The sequence below is a fragment of the Triturus cristatus genome, chromosome 4_1 (assembly GCF_964204655.1).
Source record: "Triturus cristatus chromosome 4_1, aTriCri1.1, whole genome shotgun sequence".
Lineage (NCBI taxonomy): Eukaryota > Metazoa > Chordata > Amphibia > Caudata > Salamandridae > Triturus > Triturus cristatus.
Genome location: NC_140585.1, coordinates 787,262,668 through 787,289,888, shown reverse-complemented (window position 1 = coordinate 787,289,888; position 27,221 = coordinate 787,262,668). Strand labels below are relative to the sequence as shown.

General features: G+C 48.0%; 1 protein-coding gene across 2 annotated transcripts in view; it reads left to right on the top strand.

Annotated features, from left to right (window-relative positions):
* SCAF11 (SR-related CTD associated factor 11) overlaps positions 1-27,221 on the top strand; it is a 968,921-nt gene that overhangs the window by 521,643 nt on the left and 420,057 nt on the right. For both annotated transcript variants that reach the window (XM_085653364.1, XM_085653363.1), the window contains exon 10: positions 519-625. In XM_085653364.1, the coding sequence (XP_085509490.1) occupies positions 519-625 (107 nt within the window). The remainder of the gene's footprint in view (positions 1-518; positions 626-27,221) is intronic.

Sequence of the window (27,221 nt, the reverse complement as noted above, 5' to 3'; positions counted from 1 at the left end):
GAACAGGAAGCACTTAGGCCTTCAGGCTCCCCTGAACCAATCACAATGCTGCAATGCAGTGTTGTGATTGGTCTGAGCGCCATGGTTCGGTGCTCAGATCGGGACTGGTAGCCTGGGCATGTTCTCCACCCAGGCTGTAATGCAGTCTGGGTGGGGAACACGCACAGTGCATATGACTTTTTGACTACCCGAGATAGCCGGCCAAACAGTCACGTGCACTTAGAGTGCCCACCAGTTCTCCCCCTACTCTGTGAGTAGAGCAGCCCCACCCCATCAAGCTGCCGCAGCAGGGAACAATAAAATAACCAAGTTATCATTTTATGTTTCCTTTATTTCACTGCTGTAAAGCAGTGGGGCCACGCTCCTCCACCTTAGCGGTGGAGCCGCCACTGAAGTTCAGATGAGCAAATTGTTTTAGATAATTACCTTCATGTAAACTAGAGAAAACAAGTGGTGGCACATTGCAGTCGAGCATTGTAACTGTTCTAATTTTGTTTTCCTTTTTTCCTTTCTCACAGAATTTCTTGTACAGCTGCTGGTATTCCAGCAGATATTGATACCGCAACAGCTCTTTTACTGTCAAGAATTAATTTTCCAGTCAGCCATTCACCTTTGGGAAGATGGGGTAAAATTTCTTTTGTATTCTTTTTAATTAAATGATTAATTTTATTTCAAAGACGTTTAGATTTCCATTATGTTCCACAAGGTGTAGCTCCTTTTTCTTTTTTTTTTTTTACATCTTATTTTATTATACTGGAACACGAACTATGAATCTCATTTGTCATGTACGGTCTATTGGAATAAGTTAAATTCCTTATGTTTCAGCATTGAGGTGGTATTTGATCATGTCAGCATCTTTGAAATGGATGATCTCAGAATGACACTTTTGTCCAGATGACTGTCTTGACAGCTTTTCAAAATGTGCCTACATAGTGTGCACAAGATGTTTGCTTTGTGTCTTCGAGACACATTGCATGCATTTTAGTGATTTGAGAACATGACCGCACATTACGTGGAGAAGAGTTGGACTTGCTTAGGGTTTGAGGAGACCTGCAAACAGTACTTAATTTAAGCTGGTGGTTGCCGGTGTGAGCCACTGGCTCTCATTTTTGAGGAACGCAACTTATTTTTCCTTGTCACTCATTTCCAAGGAGATCGAGAAAAACACACTAAGTGAAAAGACAGAGGATACTTAAAGACTGAAAAACCATCACAAAGGGAGAAAGGGATCTGCGGGGTGAGATAAAGAGGCAGGGAGTGTCAGTCTGTGAATTATAGAGGTGTAAGGTGAATTCAAGACTACAAACACAGCCTTGGTATTCAACACACTAACATTTAAGTAGAGCTTTGGGAACCAGTGCTCATTGTCTTACAAATTAGGCACTTACGGGAAAAATAATATTGCCATTGTCATGTGAAAGGGAAAAGGAAATCTAACTTGCACTGGAGAACATGTCCGAACCAGAAGATGCATGAGATTCGAATTAATTGCTTTGTTACAGGGAAGATGGTTAATACCAGCAATACATTGTGAAGGTGCATACACTCTACAGATGTGGAACAGGGCAGGGCAACGCCGAAAGGAAGTAAAAGTTCAGGCCAGGAAACAGGTTATATTGATTTATTTTTTGAAAAATTTGAGACTATATAGTTTTAATCGTTTCATGCTACTCCAGTGTCCTCCGAGATATGAGATGGCTTAGTGGAGACTTGGAAGAAAAAACGGAAAGCTAGATAAGATTAGGTTTTTTTTTTCTTTAGAATGATTTTCTGAAGTCTTTATGACCCTTGAAGGTTGGGAGAGAGAGTGTCAAAAGTTTACTTCTGCCACAAATCTTTTATTCCAGACCTAGCTTGATGAAGAATTTTCTGTTCTCACTCTGGTGCCAGCTGAAGTTTTTGGAAAATTTTTTGAAGATATACTGGTAGCTGTCATTCAGAGCCAAGGACGAGAGTAGTTTATGCCGAATAAGCAAATAGCCGAGTACTTAAGATGGTTAACGTAAGTCATGGGGAAAACTGCGAAAGGGATGTAAAGCCAGTGTTGATCTCTCTGGACAAAAGAAAATAGTCAAAAACACATGAGCTCCACACTGTGTGGAGGAGGGGACAAGAGGTGCGGGGTTTAAGAGCTAGCAGCCTCCAACTATGAATGTTTAACCACAAAAGAGCTGCTCCTAAAGTGATAACCACTATAAGGTTTGAGTTATATTGTGAGTGGGGACATCTCACAAAAAGTAACGGACTGGTCTCGCACACCACCTGGTGTCATGCTTCATCATTGACCAGTACTCGCCCTCTAAAACCTTGGTTTGATAAGTGGGGGCCCGTGTATAAGTGAGTGAGATTAAAAATCATTATAGTTATCCTCATTGTGTTTTTTAATGTGAAAGGTAACTATATGATGTTTAAAAGCACTTGACGATATGTGGGGGAATTAGTGTCCCCTAACCGTTGTGTGTAGAGGTAGACATGTTTCTGCCGTCTTGGTCCAGGAGGGTCCAGGGCATTCATCAGGACCTAAATATGTAAATAGGGGCTCCGTTCTTACCAAAAGTGGCAAGAGTGTACAACTGTGTGGGCGTGATCAGTGTCATACTCCACAATTGGATGGCTCCTAGATTCAAGCCTGTAAAAGAAAATGTAGGGAGAGAATAAAAATATATATAACAGACCGTAGTAGTGGCGAATAACTGAACTCAATACATGCACTGATCCAGTTTCTGTGTGAGTGACTACTCATGTGACATGTGCCACTCAATTTGTCTACATAATGGGGATGCAAAGGTGAGAGCACGTGTCTCACTGTTCTTACCCCAAAAAACAAAGCTACTGGCCCCATGGGAGGAGGGGAGGGGAAACCCCTGTTTGTCAGAACCTGTGGGAAAAAACATATGGATCACAGCTGGCGTGAGAATTATGGTTTTTCAAGTACAAACACACAGAACATTCATACTCAATTGTGCTTATGGTGGACTAATTGCCTCAAAGTACTTTCATTCAATCCGTTCTCATTCACACCCTTACTGCGTCAAGGAAAGTTTCCTGCGTGGATCCTAGGCGACTGCTCCCGTTCCTCCCCGGTGTAGGACTGGGTGGAGAGCTGTTGTGCTTTTATAGTCTGCTCACTTAAGTAAATTGGTTTTAAGTGGTGCTAGGTGAAATCAGGTGCGTGGTTTCCTGTGTCCCTGGAGGGGAAGACTGATTCATCCATGGCCGCACTGTGCACATTCTCAGTGTGGAGCGGTAGGCTGAGATGCAGATAAACCTGGAGCACTACTTCCTGTGTCCTGAAGCGCGAGTGCCTGGTTTCAAAATGGTGGAGTTACGCGCATGCTCAGATAAGAGAAGTGAAGCGCGTGACTGGAATCACTGAGGGAAAGTGCGCGGTGGTCCGTGCCCTACGCGCCAGTGCCTAGTTTTATATTGGCAAAAGTACACGCATGCTCTTATGTGCTATTGGTGCGTGACTGCCAAGGCACCCGATGTGGAAACGGGTGGGCGGCCAATTACTGTGATGCAAGGTGAAATTCTACCTAGATCTTTTTAGCTGCCCAGATGGGCGAGATTTTGCAGAAGGGGCAGAAGTACACATCTGCTCTGTGTGTGACTGGTGCGTGACTGCGAAGCACCCGGTGTGTGAACGGGTGAGCGGCTGATTGCCCAGAAAAAAGGGGGGTATTCTACCCAGAGTCTAGAGCTGCCCAGATGGGCGATGTTGTGCGTGTACTAGTGGGCAGTTTTCAGTTGGACTTGCTCTGATGCACTTGTGCAAACAGGTATTCCAAAGGAAGATCATATTAAGGGTGATAAGGGTGAGGATTTCAAATGTTGGGTATTAGCGCTGAGTGTCAGCGCTATCATTTCTATTCATGCGTTAAGCCTGGGTGAGAGACGGTTCCAGCTGGGGGAGGATGACTATGGAGGGCATGTGGCCTATTGGCCTCCCCACTTCGGCTTGGTTTAAAAGCCAGCGAAGTGTGATAATTCCAGGTAGACTCAGCCCATTTTAAGTAATCTCATTTAAGACTGAGGGCACTGCATGTACCAATGGTTTCACAGTGTCGTGTGATGGTATACCAGGTACACTCAGTCTGTGTTAGTGTGAATTAATCTACTGGTGGTGGTTAGAGGTTTCTACGCCCCATTTGGAGCCACGGTATTTCATCATTGAGCCCTTTGTCCCAGGTTCGTAAACGGAATACCCAGCGTTGTTCTCTTACATGTAGGGCTTTAGTAAGGTCAAACCTTCGTTTTTTCATTACTTACAGGATGGTCCATTTCAGGTCTGTGTCTTTATGGTTTTTTTCAGTGAAATGACGAGTCAGTTTGGTGTTGGTCTTTTTACACCGAATGGTACGCCGATGTTCATTGATACGCACTTTGATTTTCCTGGTGGTCATGCTAACGTATTTGAGGTCGCATGGGCAGTTCAAGAAGTATACGACGTTCTCTGTGTTGCAATTACTGAATTCTCGCAGTTGCCAAGGGATCCCCGTTCCTATGTCTACCTCCTTGGTATTAGAAGTGAGTGCGCAGGATGTGCAGTTACCACAGGAGAAGTGGCCGACGGGCCGTGGTTGGCTCCACAGGGTTTGTTTCTCTTCTCCGGTCGATGGTCTCTTTGCGTGTACTAGTTTGTCGCGCAGACTCCTATTCCTCCTAAAAAGGCAAATAAAGGTGACTGCCACTGGTTTCCAGCGCTATTGAGGATGTGCCAGTTTTTTCTCACGATGTTTTGTACTTAGTTTGAGATCGGAGTGTATGTCGTATGACAACCCAAGAAGGATTCACAACAAAGGTTCATATCAAAACCACAGATAAAAACAGTTTACTTCTCTATGAGAGCTACCATCCAAGGGCCCTGAGACAAAACCTCCCGTTAGGTCAGTTCCTCCGAATCCGACGGAACTGCTCGAATACAACAAGCTGTGAGGAGCAGGCAGACCAACTGGAAAATAAACTTCTAGAACGCCACTGCCTGAGAAAAATGCTGAGACGAGTAAGGAAACGTGCCAGGAACAATCCAAGAGAGTCACTACTAGAGGATATAACAAAAGGAGACACCAAAAGACCAGTATGCGTTATGACATACACTCCGATCTCAAACAAAGTACAAAAAATTGTGAGAAAAAACTGGCACATCCTCAATAGCGCTGGAAACCAGTGGCAGCCACCTTTATTTGCCTTTAGAAGGAATAGGAGTCTGCGCGACGAACTAGTACATGCAAAGAGACCATCGACCGGAGAAGAGGAACAAACCCTGTGGAGCCAACCACGGCCCGTCGGCCACTTCTCCTGTGGGAACTGCACAGCCTGCGCACTCACTTCTAATATCAAGGAGGTAGACATAGAAACGGGGATCCCTTGGCAACTGCGAGAATTCAGAAATTGCAACACAGTGAACGTTGTATACCTCTTGAACTGCCCATGCGACCTCAAATACGTTGGCATGACCACCAGGAAAATCAAAGTGCGTATCAATGAACATCGGAGCACCATTCGGTGTAAAAAGACCAACACCAAACTGACTCGTCATTTCACTGAAAAAAACCATAAAGACAGACCTGAAATGGACCATCCTGGAAGTAATGAAAAAACGAAGGTTTGACCTTACTAAAGCCCTACATGTAAGAGAACGCTGGGTATTCAGTTTACGAACCTGGGACAAAGGGCTCAATGATGCAATACCGTGGCTCCAAATGGGGCGTTGAAACCTCTAACAACCACCAGTAGATTAATTCACACTAACACATAGACTGAGTGTACCTGGTATACCATCACACAACACTGTGAAACCATCGGTACATGCAGTGCCCTCAGTCTTAAATGAGTGTACTTAAAATGGGCTGAGTCTACCTGGAATTATCACACTTAGCTGGCTTTAAAACCAAGCCGAAGTCGGGAGGCTAATAGGCCACATGTCCTCCATAGTCATCCTCCCCCAGCTGGAACAGTCTCTCACCCAGGCTTAACGCATGAATAGAAATGATAGCGCTGACACTCAGCACTAATACCCAACATTTGACATCCTCACCCTTATTATGATCTTCCTTTGGAATACCTGTTTGCACAAGTGCATCAGAGCAAGTCCAACCGAAAACTGCCCACTAGTACACGCACATCGCCGATCTGGGTAGCTCTAGACTCTGGGTAGAATACCCCCCTTTTTTCTGGCCAATCAGCCGCTCACCTGTTCACACACCGGGTGCTTTGCAGTCACGCACCAGTCACACACAGAGCAGACGTGTACTTCTGCCCCTAATGCAAAATCTCGCCCATCTGGGCAGCTAAAAAGATCTAGGTAGAATTACACCTTGCATCACAGTAATTGGCCGCCCACCCGTTTCCACATCGGGTGCCTTGGCAGTCACGCACCAATAGCACATAAGAGCATGCGTGTACTTTTGCCAATGTAAAACTAGGCACTGGCGCGTAGGGCACGGACCACCGCGCACTTTGCCTCAGTGATTCCCGTCACACACTTCACTTCTCTAATCTGAGCATGTGCGTAACTCCACCATTTTGAAACCAGGCACTCGCGCTTCAGGACACAGGAAGTAGTGCTCCAGGTTTATCGGCATCTCATCCTACCGCTCCACACTGAGCATGTGCACAGTGCGGCCATGGATGAATCATGCTTCCCCTCCAGGGACACAGGAAACCACGCACCTGATTTCACCTAGCACTACTTAAAACCAATTTACTTAAGTGAGCAGACTATAAAAGCACAACGGCTCTCCACCCAGTCCTACACCGGGGAGGAACGGGAGCAGTCGCCTAGGATCCACGCAGGAAACTTTCCTTGAGGCAGTAAGGGTGTGAATGAGAACGGATTGAATGAAAGTACTTTGAGGCAATTAGTCCACCATAAGCACAATTGAGGATGCATGTTCTGTGTGTTTGTACTTGAAAAACACAATTCTCACGCCAGCTGTGATCTATGTTTTTTCCCACAGGTTCTGACAAACAGGGGTTTCCCCTCCCCTCCTCCCATGGGGCCAGTAGCTTTGGTTTTTAGGGTAAGAACAGTGAGACACGTGTGCTCACCTTTGCATCCCCATCATGTACCCAAATTGAGTGGCACATGTCACATAAGTAGTCACTCACACAGAAACTGGATCAGTGCATGTATTGAGTTCAGTTATTCGCCACTACTATGGTCTGTTATATATATTTTTATTCTCTCCCTACATTTTCTTTTACAGGCTTGAATCTAGGAGCCATCCAATTGTGGAGTGTGACACTGATCACACCCACACAGTTGTACACTCTTGCCAATTTTGGTAAGAACGGAGCCCCCATTTACATATTTAGGTCCTGATGAATGCCCTGGACCCTCCTGGGCCAAGACTGCAGAAACATGTCTACCTCTAAACACAACGGTTAAGGGACACTAATTCCCCCACATATCGTCACCTGCTTTTAAACATCATATAGTTCTGTAGTAGGGGATCTCTGTGTATAGTCATAATCTAGTGAATAGTCCCGCCCATGTGCGTGGACCCCGGAGCAATAAAAAATAATCTCTAAAGGTGACAAATCATGCAGACCTGCATACACCTTTAAGAGAGAATTTAATTTAAAGACAGATAATGCAGCCTATACCCACAGGCTACACTGTCCAGTACTTCAACTAGAATTCCACCAACATCCACAAACAGCACTGCCTGTCCAGCTTTTCTCCACATAGGAAAAAACCCTGCCTCTACCAGCAAAAGCCTCTGGAATGATAGAGAGGAAGGAGTGGACAGACAAGCCCCATAGGCTGCCATTATGTGGCTTAGAACAGGATACTGTGCCTTTAAGAAAACTTTCCAGATTTCCAGAACTTTCCCCAGTATCCCAGAATGCCCAGCAGGTCCCATTTACTTTCAGTTCTTTTTTCCGGCTCCTGCTAGCAGGACCCTGGAGCATTGAGCTCTCCCCTTTTCAAGGGTTTAATGTAGTTTTTGTCAATTTTTGTCACTTTTTCAAGTGCTTAGTGGCTGGTACTGTCAACATGCCTGGCTTGTTCGACAAGTGCCCGGAATGTGGTAGAAAAAAGGCTAAAACAGGTCCACACGAGGTGTGTATAGGTTGCCTTCCCCAGTCCCACGTGCCTGAAGACTGTGATATCTGCCACTCGTTCTCAGCCAGGACCCTGAGGGACAGAATGAAAATCAGGCTTCAAGTCCTGGAGGAGAGAAGGCTGAAGGCACCAGGTGGGTCTGTAGGGGCTAATTTGGCCCATACTGAGGCCTCTGGGGGGCTCCCCAGGGGCAGGAAGACCAGTAAGCGTCCCCACTCTCCGTCGACATCGACGGCGGCGTCGAGGGGGATGACTACCATCTGTTCGCCGTCTCCCCAGGGCTCTGGGGAGAAACGGCGTTGACGGTCGACGTCGAAGGACCTGAACAGGCCGCCGTCGACGACCTCGGCATCTTCTGCGATGACGTCGCCGTCCAGCAGTCGGCGTCGAGATCGGACCCGGCGTCGGCGCTCGCTGTCGAGGGGAGATCGCCGTTCGCCGTCAGTGAAGAGGAGACGGTCGACGTCGCCGTCGAAGAGAGGTTCGACGTCGAGACGATCGACGTCAAGAAGATCGCCGTCGAGGCGCAGATCGCCGTCGAGGCGCAGATCATAACTTTACCTCCGTTCTTTCAGAATCCCTCTTCGCCAGCGGAAAGGTCTCTCCATTCCCTGGATGTTCGGAGGGTGTTGAAATTTTATCTGGATAAGACCAAGGATATTCGTAGGTCTGACCAATTGTTTGTTAATTATGGATCAGTCAGGACTGGTCTTGCGACCTCTAAACAGTCCATTTCTCGGTGGATTGTGTCCTGCATACAATTGTGTTATCAAAAGGCTAATAAGACCTTAGGGGGTAAACCTAAGGCTCATTCCACCAGGGGCAAAGCTGCCACGACGGCTTTGCTGCGTAATGTTCCTATTGCGGAAATCTGCAAGGCGGCCACTTGGAAGTCGGTCCATACCTTTGCTGCGCATTACTGTCTGGACTCGGATGCCAGGGCAGATGCACAGGTTGGGCAGGCTTCGCTGCGAAATTTGTTCGCACAGTAGTGGTTTTGTCTTGTTGTTCTCCACCGCTGTTGTTGTGTGGGGATGGGCTTGCCATTCTATTCACTAGATTATGACTATACACAGAGATCCCCTACTACAGAAGGAGTAGTTTCTTTTCTGTAACTCCAGTTCTGTAGTAGGGGTATCTCTGTTATAGTCATAAGCGCCCGCCCTCCTCCCCGGTGGAGAGATAATTATTCATATGAAGAATGCTACAGGTCTGGCGTGCTACGCCTTCAAAAAGAACTGAAAGTAAATGGGACCTGCTGGGCATTCTGGGATACTGGGGAAAGTTCTGGAAATCTGGAAAGTTTTCTTAAAGGCACAGTATCCTGTTCTAAGCCACATAATGGCAGCCTATGGGGCTTGTCTGTCCACTCCTTCCTCTCTATCATTCCAGAGGCTTTTGCTGGTAGAGGCAGGGTTTTTTCCTATGTGGAGAAAAGCTGGACAGGCAGTGCTGTTTGTGGATGTTGGTGGAATTCTAGTTGAAGTACTGGACAGTGTAGCCTGTGGGTATAGGCTGCATTATCTATCTTTAAATCAAATTCTCTCTCAAAGGTGTATGCAGGTCTGCATGATTTGTCACCTTTAGAGATTATTTTTTATTGCTCCGGGGTCCACGCACATGGGCGGGACTATTCACTAGATTATGACTATAACAGAGATACCCCTACTACAGAACTGGAGTTACAGAAAAGAAACTACTCCTTACCTTTCACATTAAAAAACACAATGAGGATAACTAAAATGATTTCTAATCTCACTCACTTATACACGGGCCCCCACTTAGTTTAGAAGTGCATCCCTGTCGTCGGGTGTATGCCCGCCCTCTATCAAACCAAGGTTTTAGAGGGCGAGTACTGGTCAATGATGAAGCATGACACCAGGTGGTGTGTGAGACCAGTCCGTTACTTTTTGTGAGATGTCCCCACTCACAATATAACTCAAACCTTATAGTGGTTATCACTTTAGGAGCAGCTCTTTTGTGGTTAAGCAAAAGAAAATAGTGCCTTTGTCTGTTTCAAACTCTACAGAAAATGAATTACAGGCAGAAATTGTATTTGATAATACTGCTATATTCAAAGCAGGTGGCGAAAGTCAAATACTGTAATCTCCTGCAGTTTGATATTGATGAGAGGAACTAATCAGCGCTGACCTTCATGTTTATTCCTGTTTTTCTTAATGTTAGATCTTTGAGCATGTCCACCACAAGGTATTGTATGTAAGTAGTGGGAGCATATGCATTGGCACTGCAGACCCATTTTTAGGTCTCGCCTGGCGAATGCAGCGCAAAGCGCTGCGGTCGCCAGCGAGATCTATTGTTGCTGACTTGCCTCGGAAGTGGGACAGGACATGGGCACGCGCAAGGCTTTTGGCGGATTGGAGCCTGTGTACGCGCACATGAACACGCACGTCCACACACGCGATGTGCACATCTCCTGTCCCCCTTCCAACCACATGCCAGCCCTGTTAGAGTGGCCCGCTGCGAGACGGGGCCGCTCAGAATGCCAAAAGGACACTTTGCACCAACAATAGCCCACATGGAGCCCCCCAGCCCTTCTTCACTCACCGGGCTGCTCTTCTGGGGGGGGGCTCCTCCTCGCGGCTGCAGCACTTCATTTGCGGGGCTTCCCTGCACTCCTGGGAGCCCCGCGCTGCTGTGGGCAGCCTCGACCGCTGCACTCTTCACCCGGCCCCCTCCTGGGTCCCGGGGCTTTTCTCCACTCACGGGGCTCTCGCTTCAGCATGGGAGCCCCGCGTTAGCACGGCATGCCGGTTTCTCTTTCTGCCGGAGCAGGCCCCGCCCACGTCCCGGGTAAGGGCGCCTGAATTCCGGCTTGTTCTGAGTATGTTTTTTAGTATTTAATGTCTGCCTCAAGTGGTCAGTGAGCGTGAATATCATTTTTTGTTGTCAATAGTATAACAATAGAGCACCTGTCAAACAGTGCATGGGGTGAAAAAGTCACGTGGTACAATATTTAACTCATTTGCTTTCTTTTGCATCCTCGTTTTTGCATCAGTCGGCTACGCTGCCGACAATTTGATGCTGGAAACCAGGGTTCGAGCCTCAGGGTCGCATCCACATCCTGTGATTCTGGGCAAATCACTAAATCTCCCCGTGCCTGAATGTGTAATGTAAATACGGTGCTCATGTACAGCGCTCCAATACCTTTGGGTCAAGTTCGCGCTATATAAATATGCAACAAAAAAATAATAATTCCACAAACTGTTAGCACTGTTACTGGCCTTTGCAATACACTCTACTGAAAGGTGTCTCGGCAGTCTAGTCCCCCACTCCATTGATGTTTAATGAATGGCGAGGAATTCACACAGGCTCTGGTTGCAACATTTCTTTGTCAGAGCGGCGAGTAAAGGGTTAGATGCCTTGAGACCCTCACGGTTGAGTAGTCGTGCTTTAGAACAATCCTGATTGATTGAGAAGTCCAGCCACTGCCACACCATCTCCCTCCTCAGTCTGTCTCCAGGCATCACCTCTTCGTCTTCCCCAGTCTACAGCACACTGAGGACACCCTCCAGATCTTCTCCAAAAACTATTTCTGGTCCCTTAGTTTGACCTCTTTTATCCACCCCTGCATACCCTCACCCCTCCTCCACTTCACCTTGAACCCCGGCACGGGTTCACAGTCCATCCTCACAGCCTCTCCCCCTGCAGCACCTCTCGCCTCACCGTAACCCAGAGGTCTTCAAACTTTTGGATGCCGAGACCCCCCTGTCAACATTTTGAGGCGTAAGGACCCCCTCTTGACAAAAATGTCTAAACCTGTTGACTAAATTGCGTGGGATGAAAATGTAAATAAGGTTATGTGATGCCGCGTATTTTGGGATAGCATTGCTTCATTATTTTGATATTTGTTGCACACAGTAACGCTGAGGAAAGATTTCACCCAATCAGTACCCATTTATAACCAAAATACAGCAATTATCATCAGAAAGATTTCAAGTCAACGTTTGTGAAGGGCCTTCCACTCTGCAGCAATACGTGCTGCCACATTAGAAGCTCACCTGGCCCTGACCGGAAGAAGCAGGGGTCCCTTAAAACCCTGGCGGTTTTGTGTAGAGTTAAGCCTTTTACCCATGCAGCTTTCCTCTCACCCCCTCCCTTCCATCCCTCTCTCCTCTCCTAACCCCGGATCCCTCTCTCACTTTGCAGGTCATTTTCTTTCACCCCTTTTTACAACTTCTGAACTCTCCCCATTCAACCTCTCACTTCACCTTTAATCACCTCTTGCCATTCTGTCCTTTCACTGCCTTCATCTCTAACAGTCTCTCACATTTATCTCATGGCCTCTCTGGCCCTGTCACCTCCCGTGCCCCTCAGCACTTCTCATTCACCTCGTCTCTTCATTCAAATTTTTGTCTATTTGTATCTTACACCTCTCCAGTCCCCCCATTCCTCTTTCACATCTCCCCTTTGTTCTAACAGAAGCCCTCACCTTTGGATCACACTCACTTCTTGCGTGTCCACACTTCTCTTCGGCAATTCACATTTCTCCTCATCCCTGACCTCTTCAATCAAATTCTCTCACTCCCTTGCTGTCCTCTCTCATTTTGGGTGCGGATGCAAGTTCAGAATGGGATGAATGATTGTATGATTACTGATGGGCTTGTTTGAGTGAGTTGCATATTGAGTAGTGAGGGGGACAGGTGAGTGAAGTGTCACATGAGTGCAGGATGAGTAGTGTACTCGTGTGACTGCAGGTTGAGGTATAGTGTGAGCAGGACAAGTGCATTTTGAGAGCAGAGTGATCACTGTGAGTGCAGGGTGAGCGGGTGAATGGTGCAAGTGCATGGTGATCAGTGTGAGTGCATTGTGATCACTGTGAGTGCAGGGTGAGCGGGTGAATGGTGCAAGTGCATGGTGATCAGTGTGAGTGCATTGTGATCACTGTGAGTGCAGGGTGAGCGGGTGAATGGTGCAAGTGCATGGTGATCAGTGTGAGTGCATTGTGATCGCTGTGAGTGCAAGGTGAGCGGGTGAATGGTGCAAGTGCATGGTGATCAGTGTGAGTGCATTGTGATCACTGTGAGTGCAGGGTGAGCGTGACAATGAAGGGCGAGAATGAGGAATGAGTTGTCTGAATGCAGGGTGCATTTCCAGACCCATGAAGTAACTCAGCATGTTATTGACGGGGCGTAGACTTTAAGATCTAAGTTAAACTATTGCGGCATTAATTGGGGATCGAGGGTGAAGGAAATAAATAATGTGCTGATCCTGCAACAAACTTCCAGTCCTATGGTTAGGGTTGCCAGCAGATTATTTTGGTGGCCCAGTCGGTACAAAAAAAAACAGTCACCTAAAGCGGTATTTTCAGCGCTTATCTGTGCATACTTCCCAGGGCCAGCTTTAGTGCTGGTGGTGCCCTGTGCGACCATGTTTGTTGGTGCCCCCCACAATGACCACCCCCACCACGGATTCTCTCACTAGCACCCTTTAACAGTGACCAAGTCTCCATAACCCCACACTCTCAGATGCATTGAATTAGTTATATAGTGCCACTCATACCAGTGTAGGGTGTCCGAGCACTTTGCATCACACACACATTACACAGAGACAATCAATCATAAGTGTGTAAATCAGTGTATAGGAAATGTTACACAAGCCAAAGGACTAAAAGTATAGGAGTCACATGTCATCCATACTGGTAGGCAGTATAGTTCAAGAGTGCTTGGTGTGGAGAAGCACAAACTCAGAGTCGAAAAAGAAACAGCATAGTTGGGAGTTTCCTTTAATAATAAGAATTGATTTCTAGCCAAATTAACCCTTTTTGCAACATTAATCAATGGTCTAATAATGTATTCTTTGTAGTGTGTATGCTGTTCTAGGATGAAAGTTAATAGCTCACTATTCTCTATTAGGACTTTAAGTTATAAATTGCAAGTAACAAAAGGATGTCTCTTTGGAAGCAGTAACCTGCTGATCTCTTCACATCATACGCACTCTGTAATCTACTTGGTACACGTTCTTTGCAGCAGGCATATTAACCCTCTGCACTAACATCACCCAAGTCAAAACCTCAACTATACAACATTCTGATCTCTCTCCAGGAAGATAATTAATCACACAAGTGAGGCCTGGTAATTGCCAGGGAAAGAAACGCTGCAGCAGGTGCTTCAAAAGCACAATAAACTTTCACTCACGGCGCCCCCAGGAAGCCAACTTTGTATTCCTTTCCATGAAATGCATTCTCACACTATGGCAGTGAATGTAAAATCCTAATGTAAGGAATAGGCACAGTGGGGACCCAGGGGGTACTGGAACCAGCAAAAAAACCTAAGCCTCTGTAAGCAGTTTACAAAGGCATGTTAAATGGTCTTTAAAGACCTGTGAAAAAACACGGGGGTGCCGGAGATAGGAATCCAGACACTGCCCAGCTGAGCCCCCAGCAGCTCAAGTTTCACTGCAGCAGCCCGGGCTGAGACACAGGACGGGGGAAGGGGGGGGGGGGGGGGCTGAAGCCCTTGGGCCTGGGCAGAAGTGTGACTGGGAAGGCGCGACCCCCTTTGCATCACTCCACGGCCCCCCTGGGGGTCGCGCCCCACAGTTTGAAGACCCCTGCCGTAACCTGAGCCTCGCAGTGTGGTCTCTCCCTCTCTCACCTCACATGCAGTCATCCCTCGATCACCTCGCACACTCAGTCCCTCCCCTCCGACATCTTGCACCCTCACCCCTCCATCACCTCCACCCCTCCGTCACCGCGCACCCTCACAGACCCACCCCCTGCATTAAACTACAGCTTTCACTCGGCTTTCACTCTGCAGCGTCTCTTCCCATCCTCCTCTCACGCTCTCTTCCTCTCAGCCCACCCTCAGTGTCACCCCTGCATCACCACGAACTGTCTCGCCCACCGACACTCCCTCCCTGCAGTTCTACAGCCTCACATCCTTACTGTGTGCAGCCTCCCCCACCTCACAACTCCAACTCCTCCGTCACTCACCCTCTGCCTCACCCACCAGCTCTCACACCTACCTGTCATACCTCCCAGCTTCGCATCGCCCCCTCTCACCTCACCCTCAGTCATATCCCTCACCTGTCACCACCTGCACGCTCTCACCCTCCACTCTCCCCTCATAGTCTTGCTTCCTTCCCATTGCATCTCACCCCTTCATCACCTCCTCCCCTGCCTCACCCCACCCTCACACCCCTGCCTCACCCCACTCATTTCACCAGCCTCGCAGTGTCACTGCATTTTTTGTGTGCATATGTATATAGCGCAAACTCGACCCGAAGGTATTGGAGCGCTTTACATGAGCACCGTACTTGCATTACACATTCATGCATCCTTCCTGCTCATTCCGTCTCTCCCTTCCTTCATCCCTCCCTATGTCTCAACCCCCTCACACCCTGCATCACCCCCCCCCCGCACACTCCTAACGCCTGACCCCATTCACGCTGTAAGCTAGCAGTGTTTGCTGCATCTTGTGATTGACCCCTTCGAGCCCTCGTCTTGCCTGTTGGTGCTGCTGGGAGCCATGCCTGCCCTCCGGAGGGGATTCCTCACTCTGCCTTAAACATCTACCCTATGGGACTGCCCTTGTACTCGGCACCACTACCCTTACCTTCCCACCGGGGGCAGGAGCACCCCGACGTCCTCGGGAGGGTAAATCGACCAGAGAGGAACTTTTCATTTGAGGAGGGAGGGGATTTTAAAGGGCTGAGGATGACGTCCCACGGGAAGTTGCGAAAGGAGCGAGGGATGCTGGCGGAGTACAAGAGCCAAGTCAAAGGCGAGTGGCCCCCCCCCACCCCGGGGGTAGGTGTGTGTGTGTGTGTATTTTAGGACTGGTTAAGGGGGAGCTGTGGTGTCCATGAGCAGGAAGAGGTACAGACATCCCTATGCTGTGACGTCTACATACCTCTCAGTGCATCTCAACCTCCTTGCTGCCAGAGACTGAGGTCTACACAGCTGTCAGTGCATCTCCTGCACCCTGCTGCAAGAGAACTGTGGCCTATAAGGCTCTGTTAGTGCATCTCAAGTACTCTACTGCCAGAGACTGAGGTCTACAGACCTCTCTCAGTGCATCTCACCCCTGCTGCCAGAGACTGAGGCCTTATCATACACCTCTCTGTGCATTACAACCCCCCTGCTGCCAGAGAACTGAATCTCTCTTAGTGCATTTCAAGTTGCAACACCTATTCCATTGTAACGCGTGTACTAAGGTGTGCATATTAATGCACACCTTGTATGTTTTATAAAAACAAAGTTAAAGCATTGTAATACAATGAAAATAGCTCTCAACATCTTGGAAATAAAATAAATATCGCATTTACATACGTTTATGCTATTGCATTAGAAATCCCTTGTTGGACTTGGCCCTTTTTGAAGGGTCATCACTAAACTTTTTGCAGGGTCATCACTAAACTTTTTGCCTTCCTCCTGCATTTTTTCTGACCTGTTGTTGGCTGTTTTATGACTCTGGGCACCTTACCACTGCTGATCAGTGCTAAGGTGCATATGCTCTCCCTATGGTAAAATGTGGACATTGATTGGTTTCCATGTTTGGTTTATTTGGTTTACTATCAGCCCCTAGTAAAGTGCACCAGGAGTGCCAGGGCTTGTAAATACAAATGCTGCTGGTGGGCCTGCAGCGCTGGTTGTGCCACCCACAGAAGCGGCCTAGTAAAATGTGTCTAAGGTCTGCAATTGCAGAACCTGCGTGCAGTCTGGTACTGTCGCGCTGACTGCGCAAGTGCCCCCACTTGCCAGTCCCTAAACCTTCCCTTAACTACATATTAGTCACCCCTCTGGTAGGCCCAAGGGCAGGGTGCATTGTAGGCATAAGGTAGGACATGCCCTGATATGTGTGGCATGTCTTAATAGTGAATTACAGCCATTTTCGTTTTTCACCATTGAAGGCTACCTGCTCTCCATAGGCCAGAATGGGCTGCTGGGATTACTACACGCTGTAATCCCAGTGGACTCAGAGAGCATGGTAGAAAGTCAAGTTTAGTATGCCTGAACTCAGAATAATAAAATACTTCTTTTAGTAAAGTTTATTTTAATATCCTGTGTTTGTAAATACTACTTTTAGAAAGTCAGTATTTACTGACCTGGCCATTTCAGTCCGCCTCTGCTGTGTGTGTGTGTGTTCTGCCTAGCTACAGTAAGGAGCAGGGCTGGGGAATTCCAGGAGACAGGCTGGCTGCCAGGTGGTGGGTAGAGAGATTACACCAGGATGGGTGGGAGGAGTACACATTTTGACTCTGAATAGACCTGTGCTCTGCCACCACAATGCCGGCTCCGCCCCCTGTGGAGCGGCTGATGTCTCTGCCCTGCTGCTGAAAGGAAAGAGCAGAGTCACCACAACAAAGTGCTCCAAAACTGGACTGAGCCAGGCCCAGGCCCCCTGGCGACAAAGAACAAAAGAATTGTGCTCTAAAAGAAGGAGCCCTGCTCCTAAGAAATCAGATCCTGTTTGCGCCAAGAAGAAACTCTGCCTGAAGAGAAGGACCTGGGAAAGCTGCATGGAGGACTACTGTCTCTGACCTGTGAGACTGGCCTGTGGTGGGAGCCTTGCTGCAAGAAGGAGAGGAGGAAAAGACTTGAGAAGAAAAGACTTTTGAATCAACTTGTGCTTTGAACAATCTCCAAGGGCTTGCTGGTGAACTTGCCCCCTGATCTGCGCTCCAGGAACAGTGGGCGCTACCTTTTCCCAAGAAGAGGAGAAGCTGCTGGAGGCGATCCTGTGACGCTGACCCCTGAGGACCTGTGTGCCACTCATCTGAGCACCGCGACATCTGCCACCGGGGCTACTGCGAGCACCGCAAAGACCTGTCTACCTGGTCCAAGCACCGCAAGCATCTGCCCCCCGAGCCGTAGCTCGCAACGCAAAGAAGAAACTGACTAGGCTCCGAGCGCCGAGCCTCTGCGACCCCTCCCTGGCCGTGGAAGCCCCTGCAAGGACCTACGAAGCCCTGTGTGTCCTCTCTGAAGCCGGCAGCGTGACGCGCTGAAGGAATTGCCCCCGAGCTGCCCCTCCTGCTTCTACCCTCTGGTGCGTGTCCGGAAGCCTAGATGTGCCCCACGAAGCATCGTCATCCTCTGACCTCCAGGGACAGCAACGCGACGTGGGACACCCCTCACCGACTTCTGGAGCCGCCAGGACCTTTGCCCAACAAGAATTCCAAGGTACTGTGTGCAGTGCGCGTTGGTACGACCCGTCCGTTGCTTGGTTCGGGCCGTACTGACGCTTGAGACCCGCTACGCTGCTCACGCGTAAAGCGTGCGCTTTAGCAACCTTCGGAGCGACTGTACGAAGCGATCCGGAAAGGTACGAATTGTCCCCCTTTGAAAGTATAGTACGTTGCTCACGCGTGAAGCGTGAGGTTTGGGAAGCGGCATACCGAACGTGTACGACACGTACCTACGAGGGTACGGTCCGTGCGGTTCACGTCCCGAGTACGTGTGCTCACGCGAGAAGCGTGAGAAACGGCAAGAGACGTCCAAAACTTAGTACGAAGCGTACCGAAGGCGCTACGAAGCACACAGAACCCCAAAGAAGCTTGTTTTGAATAGGAAAGTGCCATTTTAAGAACTGTGGACTGCCTAAAAGCATTTAAAGTAACTGGAACCTTATTTAAGTGAAAACTGTATTTTGATATCCTGCTTGAAGAAAATCTTTTATATAAAGAACTTTATTTTGATATAAATACAGCCTTGTGTCTGTGTGGGGGGGTGGTGATTGTGTGAGATATCTTGAACGCTTAACCTAATGCCCTCTGGAAATCTAGGCTGACTGCTCGCGCAACGTTACCTAGAGGGTGAGCAGGGGTTATTTTTAAAGAGGTAATCCTATGCCCTGACTTGGAGGAAGTGCATACCTGCACCAACCAGAGACCCCGGATTCTAACATCCATTATATTTATGTTAAACAAAAAAAAAAAATCACATTAATAAAAGCCATTACCATTTCCATTGCCAATAGCTCACACTCGTGTAAATGCGATGCAGTAGATTTTGCATTTACAATACTTTTAGCTATTAGCATTTTAAATTACAATGCCTCTTATTAATGTTTTACAAAACAAAAAAAAAGTCATTTACAAGGCCATTTACTCAAAACCATGTCACTGCTAGACCTATTGCATTGTAAATGCTTGTTCTCACTGTATGCAGACAAACCTCTGATACATTTGAGGCATCCAACAGCCGTCATAGTGCTTACTCTTATGATAATACTGCAGAAGTTCGGCACTGTATCTGACCAGCGAGGTTTCTGTGTTGCACACACAGCTTTGCAAAAAAGAGCACATCAGTATGAAGTGTTTATTCATTTAACAGACTGATTTTTGGTGAATATTTATTAGCAAATGTCTCAACTTTTAAAGCTCCTCAGGCTCCAGACTGTATCTGGAAATGCACAATCGCTCCCCAGCACCAGCAAATGGCACCTTAAGGCTCCAGTTCTAGCTCCAGTCCCTCCACTAGACGTGATGACAGAGCCATACAAGGAGCTATGCTGCAATAGTGTGAGAAAGTGCCATCTTTCTTGCAAGGTACGCCCCCACTTTTTGCTGAATTGCTGATGTACTTTGAATGAGCGTGCCCTGGGCTCCTGCCAATCAGGTGCCCAGGGCCTGTGTTCCTTCCCTAAAAACTGTATTGAAGCCTAAACCCAATTGGCATCTCTGGCCACATGTCAGCCCCTGGTAAATGGTACCATAGGTACCCAGGGCACTGTGACCAGAGAAGGCCCCTAAGGGCTGCAGCACTTATTGTGCCACCCTTAGAGACCCTGACACACACACACTGCCTTTGCAGGCTGAGTGTCTTGGTGCAGAATAAAACAGAGTTGACATGGCACACATCACTGAATGACCGAAATGCATTGGGTGGATTTATTAAGACGGAGGAATCAAGTTTCTCAAACATGCCTGTGAATAGGCCCGGATGGGCAATTCTTGTGCAAATTAAATGCATGAAATAATGGAAATTTGAACCTTTGACGTGACGGACAAGGATTATAAAACTTTGGAAATAAATGGATAAACTTTTGCTACACTACTGATTACGTGTTTACTTGATTCACAAATGTGTACCCGGCTGTACAACTCTTCTGTGATTCAGAAAACTGCGTATCACTACTCTTTGATGAATTCTAAATTTGCGCAATTGGGACGGAGCGCAAAAAGAGTGTATGCACGCCAACATTGAGAAAATGATGCAAAGGAACTCGTGTACAATGAAGGGTGTGCTTCAGGTCCATTAAAAAAAATAAAAAACACATCCCTGTGTGCCATGCCCACAAACACACTGCCCTGGCATACCTCAGTCACCCCTCTAGTTGGGTGCACTATGCCAGTGGTGTGGGCACAGGTGCATGAGCCCTGTACCCCTTGTACCTAGGTCCATTCCTGGGCACTAAGTGCAGTGCTGCCATTAAGAGTATATGGTGCTGGTAGGTCGTCATCACGAACTCCACAGCACCATGATGGCTACACTGAAGACTGAGAAGTTTGGTATCAAACTTCTCAGCTCATTAAACCCACACTGATGCCAGTGTGGGATTTAATGTAAAATGCACGACAGAGGGCATCTTAGAGATGCCCCCTGAAACTAACCAACAACACCAGCGTCCTGACTGAGAGGCAGCAGACATGTTGCTGGACCCCTAGGTAGAGAGCCATCCGCTCTCGTGGGTCTGCCACCATGCACATCCTGGGCGAGGTGCTAGGTCTCCGTCCCCCCCCCCCCCGGATGGCCAGGTAAAGCTCCAGGCCTCTTGCTGTACTCAGCAACTGGCCCCCACCGGTTCTGACCCCCCACTCTGGCGGGAAGATCGGCGGGAAACCCCAAGTGAGGAAAGGGGGTATGCCAGCCTCTGCCAACCCCACCCCTCAGGTGGTGGAGGCGAGGTGAAGCACAACTCCAGGCTCTCGCCATCTTGAGGATAGGGAGCTCTACCCAATCAGGACTAGGCTCCTGTCCCCCTCCCACTGGAGAGGGGCAGGCTAGGGGGTGTGCCAACCCCAGGGAAGGGACCCATTGGTCCCTGACCTCTACCTACCTGTAACGCCCCTAAATGTAGTATTTAGGGGCACCCTGAACCTTCCTTCCTCTGATCCCAATTTTGAAACAAGAAGAAAGAATAACCTGCCGTGCAGCTGCTAACAAGAGGACAACACCAACTGACTTGGCCCCAGCCCTACAGGCCGGTCGACCCTCGAACCTTCTCCTGCTAAACCCCGGCGTCTCCAGTGGTCAGCAACCTCGAAAACCCCGGAGGACCTGACTGCTTTGCTTATCTAAATACTGGGACTCCCATGAGCAGTGGTTCTGCTCAAACAGCAACAACTCCTGGTACCAGCCAGGAACCACGAATCCAGCACACTCTGCACCCGCCGAGCCCGGCCTGTGCCTGAGTGAACAAAGACCACGAGGACGTTCCCCCGGCAACTGTGACTAAGAATTCAGCACCCAAAGACCCTCCTCGACGCTCCTGACGACGCCTGCAGCCTCACAACCAGGCACCCCTCCAACCGCGACCAGCAGAGGGTAAGATTTCCCGATGCCAAAAGGCCCCCCGGCGCCCTGCGGCCCCCTGTGCCCAACTCCTGGGTGCCTACCTAAACTACAGCTTCCCAACTTACCTCTCTAAGTGGTGGTCGCACCTGAAGAATCTCCGTCCCCAAGCTTGCAGCCTTTGTTAATCTTGCAGCTTCTCCATTGAAATACAGTGAGCGCCCACGGCTCAAAAGCACCCTGCACCCAGCCTCCCGAGTGCCCCTGAAAGTGCAACATCTATCCTATCTTACTTCCCCACTTACCCTGTGTAAGTGACCAGGAGCCCAGCTCCCACAGCCGCGTGGTCTGCCAGCTAGCAGCCACCAACCAAGGCCCCCCTGCCCGCCATAGGCTAACATTGGGCCTAGCTCTCTCTGCACCCGGCTGCCCCTGTGCCGCTGAGGGTGTACAACTGTACCTACCTGACCCTGGGAGACCCCTGAGTCTATGCCCAGAAGCTTAACTCTACCAGTCGAGTACTTACCTGAAAGCCGATAACCTACATTTTCCCCATAGGGTAACATTGACTGGTTTCACTTGGAAATTCTTCTAAGTGTCGAGTTTTGAAATATTAAAATATTCACCAAAAATCAGCCGATCAACGAAAACTAAATTATTCACCTGTTACCAGTAGAGCTCCCAGTGCTGGATCTTGATGCCCAGCACTGACCCTGAAAAGTAATTATAAGTGCGATTTTCCGATAACCAAACTTTTCTCCATAGGATAACATTGCCTGGTTTTTACCAGAAATTCTTCTAAGTGTTGATTTTTGAAACATACAAATATTCCTTAAAAGTCGCCTGTGTAACAAAAACGATTTCTTTCAACTGTTTACAGGAGATGCACCAGGGCTGAATCCAGGATCCAGCCCTGGGTAAGAAAAACCTATGTAAAGTAATTGATATTGCCTTTACTTAAAAATTCCCATTGAGCTCAATGTTATAATTGTGTTTAACTTGTGTTGCCTATTGCAACAACTGTAACTATTGCATTTAAAAGACTATTGGTAATTGAAAGTATTCAACTAGAGCATTTCATTCTGAGAAAGTATTTTGATACCTACTTGTGGTTCTAAAATAAAACTATATATTTTAATATACAGAACAATTGGCCTAGCTTTCAGTTCTTGAAAGTGAGAGACCATTTGCTGACTGTGTGTACAACAAATGCTTTACACTGTCCTCTGCTACTGCCTTACTGCTCGATCAAGCTACCACTTTAGAGAGTAAGGTTATATCTAACTTTAACCTCTGCCAAACCTCTGGGGACTGTGATCTCTGTACACCCTGTACCTATTTGGGGACACTAAATACAGAGCCACTTTCTTACAAATAGTTTCCTGCTCCATGTCCAGTTCCTATACTAGTGTCGGAACCCTCTTTCAAGTAGTGTTCCAGCCCTATAAGGCAGCTCCACCTTGCTCTGCTGTGCTTTCAGGTACTATTGTGCCTCTAGGTCCTTATGCCAGTGCTCAGTTTGCAGGTTTAGCCTCAATGTCAGTTTGACATACTGGGATCGGCCCTAAGACTGATAAGGCTCTGCAGATGATGGTGACGTTTATGCCAAAGCGCTTGCTGGTTGACCGTGCACCAATTTTGGTGCTTAGTCCTGCTTTGTCCCTGACAAGTTCTTTTTTTATGAAGCCTAAGAGAAAACTGGGATTCTTTGTAGATGTTCTTCAAGACGCTTTAGCGCTTGTGAAGATTGATTCCCAGCTCAGGCACCATTCAGATGACCTTCATGGTAACTTACAAAGAGGATGGCTGTAATGAGGTGGACATTTGGCCATATTCTGCAGTCCTCTGCAAAGCTGCTGAAGTGCTGGGACCTCTTATCATTGAAGAACCAAAAGCAAACTTACTGGCGAGAGATTTGGCAGCTGGCCTCTTTTGCTTCTAAGCCACTGTGCCCCTTCAGTAAGGCTCTGTTGGATCCAGTTCATCCAGCATGTGATGCTTCTCTGTTCCTGCCGGGAGCCAGCAGTTGTTACAGCAAACAAATGATGGACGGAATGCTGACAATGCAAACAGTCTCCCCCAGTCAAAAGATCTGGGTTAAATCCATCGTTCTTTTGCCCACTACGCCACCCCAGTTAAGACCCAGCCATATGCAAATCAGTCTTGACCCTGTGCCTCATGGGAACAGTCCAGACCGATCTGCCAGGCCAGGTCCATCCTGGACCGCAAACATGCATCCTGGGACTGGTTTCAGGGTATGTCACCCTTCAGCCAGGCTAGCTTGAATCCAGAGTGGCACAGTGAGCAAGGGGCATACATCTGGGCATACCCATCCCACTTAGGGCAAAAAGTGTTACAGCAAACAAATGATGGACGGAATCCTGACAATGCAAACATTCTCCCAGCAGTTGGCTGTGCACCATTGACCTTCTCTTGAAGGCTTCAAGTTTCTCTCTGCCACCCTTCACCTGCAAGCTTGGTTGACAGGCTTCTTCATCCAAATTGAACTCCAGTGCTTTTCCCTCTTCTCACAATATAAATTCCTACTGCATGGACTCTATGTACCAAAGGTTTTCTACTCTGGCAGTTTTTCCTTGCGCTCCTCTAGTGCCATGTGCCTGTTGACTATGGCTAGCCTTCTTGATGGGCAGGATGCAGACAAGGAGGTCTGTATCTGTTCGACTGTCATCTTCGCCCACATCCATATGAAACTTGTATACATGCAGTTCGATTTGCAACCTTTGATACCAATTTTTGCCTGGAGTACTTCAAGGGACCAATGCCACAGCACACTTGCCGGGTCTTCCCTCCCTTGCAAGCCAGTTCATTCAACAATATCGGACATGGTGAGGCTATTCCAGAGACTAGTCCTTTTGCCAGGGCAGCCCTCCAGATAATCCAGCAGATGCAAAATATTTTTCATGGCATGGTCAAGGGCAGACAAACTTTTCAACCTTCCTCTTTCCCCTCTCAAGCTCCTTCCACAAAACCACCTTAATTTACCCTCTGACAAGTGTTCAGTGAGGACATGTCTCCAATTTTGCAGACAATTGGTGGGCCATTAAAGTGCACCATTTTGTCTTCTCAATTGTAGAGCATGGTTTTGTAGCAAGACTGTTTTCTAGATACACATGCTGTGCATTTCCCTGCGTTTTTATAGTTGGGCCCGGAATTGGTTTTGCTTGTTGGTTTTTTTCCCCTCTTTGGTATTGTCAGCAACAATTTGGTGGTATGTCCATTCTCCTTCGACGTCAAACATATGCCCTGGCAGGCCCTGTGCATGCTCCATCTAAAGGTGTTTTTTTTTTTTTGCCTTTGGGGCAGGAAGCAAAGGTCGGAGCACCAGACCCATTGAAAGCTGGTCGAAGGGAGGCATTGACAGAACACTGCAAACAAACAGGAAACCAGTAATCACAAAAAGGATCATGAAGAGCACTATTGAATAAATGGTGAAAACTGCAAAGAACACAACATTTTCCAGGTTAGCCTTGTTGAAACGCAGCCGCATGGGTCAGAGAATGAACATCTGATCGGGTTGGAGTCATTGAGAATGGAGAATTACCCCCTTTATGTTTTGACAAAAGTGCCACCGAAACTTCATCTAGAAAGACAGTTGCAATGTCTTCAATCTCTGCCTACTGAAGCACCATAGTGTCAAAGGGTTCACAAGTTTTTACCAAGACACTCAAGGTCTGGGAGAAACCAAGGTGGGTGCACTGCGAACTGATGCAGAGACAGCATGAGCATTTATCCCTCTGGGACCTCGGTCTGTTGAGTGATGAGGAACAAAACCCCTAGGACATAGATGTGGCACAGGGTCCATGATTGAAAGGAAGAGTTGTCTAATTTGGAAAGGAATAACTGCCAAAGACCGTGCTGATGAGGGGGATGCAAAAAGCGCACACGGGTAACCCTACAGAAGCACTGGGACTGAGCAGAAGCTCCTGGACTCAAGCTCCCTTGACGCGAAAACCTTGGAGCGAAGGGACCACAAAGCACAAAGCCTCAGAGGCTTAAACACAAGACCACTGTTGGGGGCAAGCAAAAGCGATGGAGATCAGTGGAGGTTAGGTTAGCAGAAACAAGAGCCCTTGAATCCGTAGAGGAAAACACCACTGATGGGCAATGCTGATCAAAGGGTGCATTAGTGTGGGAGGAAGAAATGCTTGGTCAAGCCAAAATGCAGCACTCCAGCAGAAGTGGAATCTCAATGAATCCCTGAAGGGAGTTTGAATCACTGTAGGGACTTAGCAAAGAACAGAAAGAGGAACACGTTGAGCTATAGCCTACCATGGTGCCTGAGTTCCACAAGTAAGAGCAAGAACTCTTCTATGAGGAAGAAGAGCATTATGAACAGGGATCCTAAAGATCACAAATGGTAACTGGCCAGACCTAGACACTGATTCACCTGAAGAGGTTATAGACTATTACCCCTTAAGGCAATCATCCTTTGCCATTGCCATCAATAACCTGCTTATAAAAAAACAGCATACTGCGTGCGCCTGGAAGAGTAGCATATGGAGTCATGTTTCCAGCTGGAGACATAGATGCCACCACAAAGGAAAAATCAATTGCTTTCTAGGTTTCCAAGTATTCTTGATCAGGGCAAGGATGCGTTTAGAAGCCAGCCTCCTCCAAAACGGTGACGCCAGGGTAGAAAAAGAAATGCAAACATTTCTCCCAAAACCCCACATACACAAGGTAATGCAGTTGAAGACTCCATTGTGGCCACAATGAGGAGAGCTAACGTCCCAACATGATCTGGTCCACAAGCGAACAAGAAAAGTAAGAGTATGGAGATTGTGGGGCAATCGCCAGTGAGAAGATGCAGCACCTCCCTGATCAATTCAAGAAATAGTCAAAAACTGTTTTGCAAGAGGGCAAAACTAAAGTCAACATGTGCCCAACATCGGCATTGAGTGCAACTGATAGTGAGTAGGCAGATGTGTATGGACACTACCCTGAGAAGGTGTGTTTGGCTGTGGGTGTAAGGATTCAAGCAGGAGGTGCAGTTCTCAGCAATAAATATGCCCTTCATAGACTACACTCTCCAGCAAATAGGAGAAGACAGTGACCCGGCAAAGGTGATGGGACCCTACGGTTTCATGGTCCTATCAGAAGATGATCTGCACCAGTCTGGAGATGCATAGAAGGAGAAGGCTTCCAGCCTAGTACCCCAAAATCAACATTTGCTGCAAACCGCACCTCTATGGAAGTGCCCCCTGTCCCATGAGGAAAGGTCCCAAAATACTCCGGAGCGACGGCAATGTCCAGAAGAAAGACCCCCAACACATGACTGCAGTGAGGAGCAAGATAGGATTCCTACAGGAGTGTTGTGCAGTAACCTCTGACAAGTGGATATTAAACACAAGACCTATTTACTCTACCAAACTTTTACAAAGAACATCAAGGATAAGGCCATGATCTGAAAGAGACACGTTAGTAATAGATTCCTTACCTTAGAATATCCCCAGGTGTCAGACTGGATCCGGAAAGTTTTGCTAGCAGTACCCCTGCGTGTTATTAGTAGGCGTCCGTTTTGTACGCCGTATGTTCCTTCTCCGGCTGCAGCTCTGCAGCCGCGGTCTGTTCCCCATGCAACAGAGGTGGAGGATGACTGGAAGGGGTCCGAGGACCCTCTTGCCCGTCAGTGTGACTCCGAGCAGGACTTGG